Source organism: Somniosus microcephalus, chromosome 6 (genome assembly GCF_052327205.1).
Source record: "Somniosus microcephalus isolate GS21.2 chromosome 6, FLI_Smic_1.0, whole genome shotgun sequence".
In the NCBI taxonomy this organism is placed as follows: domain Eukaryota; kingdom Metazoa; phylum Chordata; class Chondrichthyes; order Squaliformes; family Somniosidae; genus Somniosus; species Somniosus microcephalus.
The window spans coordinates 124,649,106-124,659,514 of record NC_140992.1 but is presented as its reverse complement, the minus strand read 5'-3'; the positions used below and the strand labels follow the sequence as shown (position 1 = coordinate 124,659,514).

Here is a 10,409-nt window from a genome sequence, read left to right as displayed (position 1 = left end):
AAGGAGTTGGATATATATTTCTTGAGGCTAAAGGGATCAAGGGATATGGGGAGAAAGCAGGGACAGGGTACTGAATTTGGATGATCAGCCATGATCTCATTAAATGGCGGAGCAGGCTCAAGGGGCTGAATGGCCTACTCCTGCTCCTATCTTCTTTGTTTCTATGGGAGAAGAACTTCCCATAACCTTTTCCAAAATTGGCCGAAGGCTTTTCTCTGGGTTTTTTTGCCCTCTCCCAGGAGTTTGCGTTACTTTGGGGAGGGAGGGACGTGGATCGATGGTGCATGAGGCAGCACCATGTCTGGATCGGGCGGGCTTGAGGGGCCAGATGGTCCTTTCCTATCTCTCCTTTCTCGTATGGTTGGAAACCCTTTGTTGGCCTGCACAATTGAGCTAAGAGTTCATCTAAACATTTAAGGGCCCCCGACCCTAAGCAGTGCCAGCAGCAGCCATTTACATTTCCTGTCGCTAGTATTTTATACCCAGAAGTAGGACCTCACAAGGTCACATTCCCTTCCCCTCGAGCATGTACACCATCGTGTTTACAGTGCTGCTTCCAAAGACTTCACTGTAATATAAACAGCGGGCCGTTGTAGAAATACTGAACTTTTGACATTGACGGTTCAACCTGTTTGGTTTGCCGCTGGTAGCTGCTTAGATGGACGTGGAGTTATACTGTCAGAAGGGAAATGGAGCTTTGCTCATTGCAATTGAACTGGTATTTAGATGGCAATGTTAAAGAAGCAACAGGCACCACATGTGAACCTAGACAGTAGGTTATTGACAGCATACGTGACCAGATTATAGAGGAATCTCTCTACTCCTTGTTGCACCTACCTAAAAGAAGCTTTATTGTGCATCTGACTTGTGCTGTACCTGATCTGGGAAACATGATGGCACAGTGTAGAAACACTTTGGGCTGGATTTTCATTGAGGAGGCGGATTGGAGACGGGACTACAACTTTTGGGGTTGTAGTCCCGCCTCCATCGAGTTCTAACCAACCCACGCAATTTTGACTTGATTGACCTTGTTGAGCCCGCCCAGCGGGATCAGCAGGCCAATTAAGGGCCACCCGGCAACAGGTGACGTCACAGATTGAAATTTCATCTGTCAAGACCCTTTGACAGATGAAATATCAGCGTTTCACAGCTGTTTGAAGCTGTCAAACACTGACAATCTGTACTCCAGGTTAATTCCTTCCTCTCAGGATGATTTAGGGCTCTCCCCGGAACAGAAAGCAGAGGCTGCAGATTTTGACAGCTAGCGGCCATTCTGCTTTCTGTGCCGGTGAGATGAGGGACTCCCGAGACCTGAAGGAAGACTGTAAAGGTAAGTAAAGGTTTGTAGAACTACTTTAAACACTTTACACAGACCAAACACACTTACCTCTGCACTCATGCACCCATCACTCACCTGAACACCGGACATCTCGACCCCTCCAAGCCCTTCATCCCAATGGCCCGCCTCGCTAACTTGGTGTGGTTTGGAGCCGTCGGGAATCCCACATTTCAACAATGAAAATATGGATTAGGCTAAAAACTGCCTGTTAACCAGTTAATTGGCACTAATCCCCATCCCATCTCGGGGAGGCGGGTCCCAGCCTCCTTTGAAACTGGCATGGAGGCGGGTTGGGGTCGGGACCCCCGATTTCGGGATTTTAAACCCCCACACGCCTCCAATCCCGACTCCACGGCCAAATGAAAATCCTGCCCTTTTACTCTGTATCTAACCTGCACTGGACCTGAAATAACAACAGAAAATGCTGGAAAAACTCAGCAGGCCAGGCAACATCCGTGGAGAGAAATTAGAGTCGACGTTTCGGGTCGAAACCCTTTTTCAAAACTGGAAAGGAAATGAAATAGATCGAAGGCAAGGCTGCGATAGAACAAAAGAAGCATTAAGAGGTATTCAAAACCAGAGCAGTGCAGAGGGAGCTTTACTCTGGATCTAACCTGCATTGGCCCTATTCTAGGAATATTTGATGGAGTAGTGTAGAGGAAGCTCTGCATGTGACCTAGGAATGCTTGGCGGAACTGCGTTGACAACAATTTAACCTACAACTAACCCATGCTGAAATCTGATCTGGTAGTGCTTAATGGTACAGTGTGGAGGGAACTTTAGTCTCTCTCTCTTCCTAATACCCAACCTGTGAATGTTTGATGGAGGAATATAGAGGGAACTTAGCTTAACATATAACTTATTTGCTATTATTTGAGGTCCGCCATAGCTACCTTCAGACTCACTGGCGTTATTTGTTCCTTTACGTGATCTGAGTGTCTCACCAGAATTGACGCACACTGCCATACTTGTACGATAGCATAACCTGGGGATGTATCAATATCATCCCTTTGCATCAAATACTCGTGTCTTTCATACATGTATTTCTCTAGTCTTTCCAGGAGCAGACTGAGCTACCACTAGATGAGGCAAGGCTTGTTGCAAATCGTTACTTTATTTCACAGTAAATTGAACATACAGAGCAATAATTATGATCGGATTCACTTATTTCCAGCAACACAACTTATCTTAGTATAATATAAAAATATCAACACTACCCCACTTGATGATTGACTTTGAGCTTATTTTGCAACTCCCTTCACCCATATCCTGGCAGAGGCTTTGCAGTCCCCCTTCCTCAAGCTACAGCAGCTCTTTCTGATTGTTAAAAGGCTGACTCTAGTGTCAGGTTTTAGTCAAACTGATAACCCTCCCCCCGCCCCCCCCAAGAGTGGAATCCACAAGACTAACTTGGCAATGACTCAAGCTGAGTTCAAATGAACAGCAGCAATGTGAACGATTACCGGAATGTCAAACTATCTTTTATTGTCTCCAGCACGCTAGTTCAGATTCCTTGTCTGGAAGCTAATTTACACCTGCAAGCCCTACTGTCATGCAACTTAAGCCCTCGAGAGTGGTTCAGCTCAATTGGAGACATTTTAACGTATACACTAAGGTCCTTCTGTATTGGAACAGCCTGAAAGCCTGAAATGTAACACCATTCTATACCTGGGAGTGCTTGATGAGACAGTATAGGGGGGACTTTATTGTGCCTCTATCTTGTCTCAAAACTTACCTGGAAGTGTCTAGTGGAACAAGGCAGAGGGAGTTTTACTCTATGAAAATTCTGGCCTAGAACTGCATAATGTTGTAACTTGTGCCAAAAAGTATTTAACTCCCTGTATTGACATCCTTCACCATAAAGATGCCGTGACCCCCACCCCACCACAAAAAGGTGTGAGAATAAGCACTGAGAAAAGCAGTAGATTTAAAATCACTTTAATTATAGCTGTAATTGTCTAGGTCTACGGATGGTGATGTTGAACGTCTCCAATCATGTGGTTCATTCTCCATTCCCTCTTCTCCTTCTGTTCCCACTTTTCCCCCTATTACAACTGTTCCTTCTGTTCCCTCTTTCTCCCCTGTTCCATCTTTTCCATCTATTCCCTCTTTCTTCTTTCTGGGTGGGGTACGAGCTGGAAAGAGAGAGAAACTTCATCAGAAAATATCACAAGATTAGGATGAGAAATGGCTATTTGGCTCATCGAAGCCCATCCCTCCAGTACACAAACTCTCCCATCAAAGCTCATCCCTCCAGTACCCTTACTTTCACATTGAAGCCCCTGCCTCTAGTCCCCTAACTCTCCCATCGAAGCCCATCCCTCCAGTACCCTAACTCTCCCATTGAAGCCCATCCCTCCAGTACCCTAACTCTCCCATCGAAGCCCATCCCTCCAGTACCCTAACTCTCCCATCGAAGCCCATCCCTCCAGTACCGTAACTCTCCCATTGAAGCCCATCCCTCCAGTACCCTAACTCTCCCATCGAAGCCCATCCCTCCAGTACCCTAACTCTCCCATCAAAGCCCATCCCTCCAGTACCCTAACTCTCCCATCAAAGCCAATCCCTCCAGTACCCTAACTCTCCCATCGAAGCCCATCCCTCCAGTACCCTAACTCTCCCATCGAAGCCCATCCCTCCAGTACCCTAACTCTCCCATCAAAGCCCATCCCTCCAGTACCCTCACTCTCCCATCAAAGCCCATCCCTCCAGTCCCCTAACTCTCCCATTGAAGCCCATCCCTCCAGTACCCTAACTCTCCGATCAAAGCCCATCCCTCCAGTACCCTAACTCTCCGATCAAAGCCCATCCCTCCAGTACCCTAACTCTCCCATCGAAGCCCATCCCTCCAGTACCCTAACTCTCCCATCGAAGCCCATCCCTGCAGTACCCTAACTCTCCCATCAAAGCCCATCCCTCCAGTACCCTAACTCTCCCATTAAAGCCCATCCCTCCAGTCCCCTAACTCTCCCATCGAAGCCCATCCCTCCAGTACCCTAACTCTCCCATCGAAGCCCATCCCTCCAGTACCCTAACTCTCCCATCGAAGCCCATCCCTCCAGTACCCTCACTCTCCCATCGAAGCCCATCCCTCCAGTACCCTAACTCTCCCATCGAAGCCCATCCCTCCAGTACCCTAACTCTCCCATCGAAGCCCATCCCTCCAGTACCCTAACTCTCCCATCAAAGCCCATCCCTCCAGTACCCTAACTCTCCCATCAAAGCCCATCCCTCCAGTACCCTAACTCTCCCATCAAAGCCCATCCCTCCAGTACCCTCACTCTCCCATCAAAGCCCATCCCTCCAGTACCCTAACTCTCCCATCAAAGCCCATCCCTCCAGTACCCTAACTCTCCCATCAAAGCCCATCCCTCCAGTACCCTCACTCTCCCATCGAAGCCCATCCCTCCAGTACCCTAACTCTCCCATCAAAGCTCATCCCTCCAGTACCCTCACTCTCCCATCGAAGCCCATCCCTCCAGTACCCTAACTCTCCCATCAAAGCTCATCCCTCCAGTACCCTAACTCTCCCATCAAAGCCCATCCCTCCAGTACCCTCACTCTCCCATCAAAGCCCATCCCTCCAGTACCCTCACTCTCCCATCAAAGCCCATCCCTCCAGTACCTTAACTCTCCCATTAAAGCCCATCCTTCTTGTACCAAACTCTCCGATCGAAGCCCATCTCTCCAGTACTCAAACTCTCCAATCGAAGCCCATTGCTCGAGTACCCTAACTCTCCCATCGGGGTCCATCCCTCCAGTACCCTAGCTCTCCCATCGGAGTCAATCCCTCCAGTACCCTAACTCTCCCATCGAAGCCCATCTCTCCAATACCCAAACTCTCCCATCAGTACCCTAATTCTCCCATGGAGGCCGATCCCTCCAGTACCTTAACTGTCTCATCGAAGTCCAGCCTTCTCTTATCAAACTCATTCTTCTAGTACCCTAACTCTGTCATTGAATCGTATCCTTCTCAATCCTAAATCATCTATCAAATTCCAAGCCAATAGTACCCCTACCTCTCCTATTGAATCCCATCCCTCTGTTACTCTAACTCTCCCATCAAAGCCCATGCCTCTAGTATCCCAACTCTCCCGTTGAAGCCCATCCCTTGAATACTTTAACTCTCCCATGAAAGCCCATTTCCCTGGTACCCTAATTCTTCAAACCATCTGCATTTTGAATGTCCCCCATGTTCCTATCTCTACTCCTACCTGCAGATTATTCCAAACCTTCTAATATCTGTTTTAAATTTACTTTTCATTTATTTAAATAATATATAACGTAATATTCCAAGTTTACTTTGTGTGCCGTTAAATGCACATCTTACTTGCCTGCTAAAAAATCATCTGTGCATTTTTTTTTACACATGTTCTCGGGATGTGGGCGTCGCTGGCAAGGCCGCATTTGTTGCCCATCCCTAGTTGCCCTGAGAAGGTGGTTCTGAGCCTTTACCCAATTGAAATCAATGGGGAAGAAAACACTTCAGTGGATGTTTGTAGTGCTCGTGATGTGAAACCAGGTGTTGTTTTATTTCATACAAACAGATGTACAGAACAGTTTCGTGAAGAGGTTTTAAATGAAGGAAAGTCAGTCAATGTTCCTTATAAAAGCAGCCAGACAAAGTACTCTAGCATTGGCTTTCAGGAACATCTCCAAGGTAAATTGTTCATTTATTCAGCAGAACCCTCAATTCACTATTGAGAAGGCAGCTTCACTCTGCAACCGCATTGCAGCGCTCTATTAAAACAGTTTGTCAAGTGGAATGATTACCTGATTTGAACAGGTTTACCCCTCTGCCATGCAGAGAGAGAAATGCATCTCACGCATTCAATTAATGGAACTTGAAGAACAATTTAGGCAGTTGGGAGTTGAACGTGAAGTTTGTGTCGATCTGCACAGTCTTGATTACAGGCTAGCAGTATAGCAACTGTCCTGAAGCATTGCAATAATCTAATACAGCAGATGATTGCAATTGACCTGCTGCATTTGACTTCTCCAATTCTGGCAAGCCCACAGTGCTTATCTCCAATAGCTTTGCATTAAGAGATCGGAACTATTTTGTCTGTGTGGGGTGATGTAGCATCTGTATACTTAAGGGTGAGTGTATTTAAAACAGTGTGCCTTTAACTGAGCTAATGTAATCAGAGGGGAAATCTGGATTTTGAAATAGTGTATATATATTTATATTTAAAGGCATCCATACATTTAGGCAATGTGGACTTTACACCTTTAACTACCTTCTTTCTAGACTGTAAAGCTTGAATTTTCCAATCCTTCCTTATAGCTTATCCCCATTGCACTGGAATCAGTCTTCTTCTGGGTTGAGATTGCATCATACAAGAGGTAGGTACCAACTAATGTGAGTCATAGCCAATGCGGTCTCCTGGACTAGTTAGAGGAATCAGAGAGAAATTTTCCACCCCTTTATTTAAATGCAGGCTGGCTTGAAGTCCTGTGGACCCTCAACAGTGGTCAATGATTCCTCCATAAGAACATAAGAAATAGGAGCAGGAGTAGGCGATACATGCTCCACCATTCAGTAAGATCATGGCTGATCTTCGACCCAATTCCACTTTCCTGCCCTATCCCCATATCCCTTGATTCCCCTAGAGTCCAAAGATCTATCAATCTCAGCCTTGAATATACTCAACGACTGAGCATCCACATCCCTCTGGGGGTAGAGAATTCCAAAGATTCACAACCTTCTAATGGTAGCCATTCCCACCCCAGTCTCCCTCAAAACATATACGGTCTGACCGATAGGTTCCCTAAAGTTTCCTAGCTGTAAAGGACAGGCTTGGGCCTTGGCGCTCAGGCTGTGCTGCTTAAGTGCAGTCAAGCTACTGGGTTGACGTTGCTGAGCTGGTAAGGTTGTCAAAAGCACAACGTAACAAGCACATACCTTTCCCTTTCGATACGTAGCACTCATCCTTGTGGAACTCATTCCAAGATGTCACCTTGCAGGTCTTGCTGCAGTAGTACACCTCTTTACACCGGGTGCACGTAATCAGCCGAACCCCCACCGAGCGGCCACAGTAGTAACAGAACTTGAACTTGAACAGCTGTCTCCTGTTAAACCGGGTGGGAGAACAGAAATCTTATTAGACAAGGCAGAGGGTCAGAATTCGAGGGCCGACATTAGGGCTGGATTCTTCCGCCAGGTTGACGCCGCTACGGTGAGGTGGGTCGGGGTGGGACTTGCACCCATTTGTCTGGGGCAGCACTCAAACAGTTGCCTGCATGTCTCATCTCCGCCACTGCAAGGGTGCCAGGCTTGGTCAGACACCTGCTGCAGCACCAGGAAGAGCAGGAGGTGGCATTCAAAGGGCAAAGAAATGCCATGAAGCCAAGGGACGTGCTGGACCACGGATGAGGGGCAGAAGAGAAGGAGGGCAAATCTCACCACTATGCCCTCACCCTCCATCAGGGCGATCAGCAGGCTTTCGACAGCTGTCTTGGGATATACTGCCCTCCTCTCCTGGGGGTTGGTGGCACTTCAGGTGTGATATAGGGAAGTTGGTTAGTTTCCCCGCCCCCAACCCCCCACTTTGCCCGCCATGGTTTAAATGCAGTGGGGAGGGCAAGGTTCGTGTGGTATAACAGCGGAAAAATCCAACCCTAAATGGCTCAAGGATAACCACAGATACTGGACTCGTAAGGGTGTTTCCCCTCCTGAAGATAACGCTTCCCGAGGTTACTGTTTTCTGAGCTCCTTTAGTACCTCACCCGAGTGCCCACACTTCCTGTGAAACACTTACCGGTCGACAAGCTATTCAACCATGTCGGCCACCAGAGCCAAGCCCAATTCTGTTCTTACCCAACACCCACAAACATGCTCTTTCCAGTAGCAATCAGGAACTGGCTGATTTGCCCCATCCCCCTTACCCTAGCTTAGGGTACTGGGCCAATTGTAGCATCCCTACTGTCACGCTGGCTAACATCACCTAATTCAGCATGGACCAGGGATCAAATCCAAAGTCTATTGTCTAATTACACACAGGCCCGATCCAACTCGCACCCTTTCATCATATTGAGAGATACAATGAGTAGCTTTGCCCAGTAGAGACCTAACAATCGGGAGTGAGCTTGATAACGGCCTAAACCTGCTGCACTTTTTGGGATCCTTGCAGCCGGCAAAGAGAGAGAGGAGGCTTTCATCTCTTCAGTCAGGAGGTCTGCAACTGAAAGCCAGGCCCCAGAGAGGTGGGAGCGCTCCAACCCCTTTGCAACTCTCAGTCTTCTAAAGGGGTGTTTTGCCAAGAGATGTTTTTGAGCTAAGCTAACAGTTCAGAAGTTTCAGTTACCGGGAGCAGGGATCCTCATGTCACAAGTACAAACTGGGCTATTTTTAACCAGATGAACTCCCCTGCTCTTCTTCGAAATAGTGCTGTGGGATCTTTTACATCCACCTGAGGGTAGATGGGGCCTCAGTTTAACGTCTCAACCAAAAGACGGCACCTCCGACAGTGCAGCATTCCCTCAGTACTGCACCGGAGTGTCAGTCTAGATTATGCACTCAAGTCTCGAGTGGGACTCGAACCCACAACCTAAGAAGAACAACCAAATTTGTGAACTGACGTGTGAGGCGTTGGAATAAAACTCCATACACTTGGCGTGGTCACCAGGCCTACTTTGCTCTTGGGCTGTTAACAGACAGTTATTTTTCCAGATAAGGTTGGAAATTGCAGAGATTTTTAATGACGTGAGTCCCTTGTTATTACCAATGGTCTGGAAACCAAGAGGACTAAGTTTAAATCCTACGCAAAGCAAACATTTGCACTCAGGCTCCAGCACTAGGAGGTCAAGTTCAACTTGGCCAAGTTCAACTCGGCCAGGGCATTACACACATCCAACCCAAATACTAAGGATGTGATGAGAGGGTGCAACAGTACTTTGCATAGGATTGCAAAAGCCTACTAAAGGCACTTTTCTCACTATCCCCTCTCCCTAAATGTGCCAGTTCTATTGTCAACCCAATGTTCACACATGGGAGCATCACAGCAGGAGACAACGGATGGTAATCAGGAGTAGGAACACTGGCTGGTTCCGACCCCATATCCTTTCCATCATGAAGACTGCCTACTTCCACCTCCGTAATATTGCCCCTGCCTCAGCCCATCTGCTGCTGAAACCCTCATCCATGCTTTTGTTACCTCTAGACTTGACTATTCCAATGCTCCCCTGGCCGTCCTCCCATCTTCCACCCTCCATAAACTTCAGCTCATCGAAAGCGCTGATGCCCGTGTCCTAACCCACACCAAGTTCCATTCTCTCATCACCCCTGTGCTCGCTGACCTACATTGGCTCCCCAAATTTTAAATTCTCATCCTCATGTTTCATCCCTCCATGGCCTTGGCCCATCTCATCTCTGTAACCTCCTCCAGCCCTACAACCCTCCGAGAACTCTGCGTTCCTCCCATTCTGGCCTCCTGCGCATCTCCGACTTCCTTCGCCCCACCACTGGTGGCCGTGCCTTCAGCTGTCTCAGCCTAAGCTCTGGAGTTGTCAGTTTCCCCCCTCCATAACCACTGGGGGCTGGGGCTATTTGCAACACCTCTGCAGCCACTGCACCTAATTCAGCACAGATTGGAGTTTGGATCTGGGACCTCCCTGGTCAGTATGGCTCAGTTCTGCTGAGCAATACCTTTAACTGCACAGTAAATGAGACCAGCCGCCCCCACCACCCCCCCCCCCCGTTCCGTGAAGGACAAAGGCCCACAGTGTGAGGCATCAGCAAGGCTGAAAAGAATAAATTGGGGCTGTGGTGATTCACTGACGCCAAGTTTTACATACCTGAAAACTGTAGGAAACGGGAAAGGCCAAGGGTGCAAAGGAGCACCGCACTCTGCAGTCCTGGGAAAGAATTAGTTGGAGGATATAGGGAGGAGGAAGAATGTGTAGGATGGTGACTCTGAAGCTTAGAAGGAAATAGAGAAGTTCAGATGAACACTAACCATAGTAGTGTGGATAAAACAGAGAGAGACAAGAGAGATTACCATAGGGAAAGTGGTTCCAGCTACAGGTGAGAGGGAGATATCTTCTGACAAGGTTTATCCTGTATCCTGTA

At 47.9% G+C, this 10,409-nt stretch overlaps 1 protein-coding gene across 1 annotated transcript in view; it reads right to left on the bottom strand.

Moving 5' to 3' along the window:
- Positions 1-2,433: 2,433 nt before the first annotated feature.
- The window catches only part of ankmy1 (ankyrin repeat and MYND domain containing 1), a 195,984-nt gene continuing 188,008 nt past the window's right edge, over positions 2,434-10,409 (bottom strand). The window contains exons 15-16 of the mRNA XM_085990767.1: positions 7,245-7,411; positions 2,434-3,474 (exon numbers count right to left, since the gene is read on the bottom strand). Coding sequence (XP_085846893.1) covers positions 3,278-3,474; positions 7,245-7,411 — 364 coding nt within the window. The 3' untranslated portion in view covers positions 2,434-3,277. The remainder of the gene's footprint in view (positions 3,475-7,244; positions 7,412-10,409) is intronic.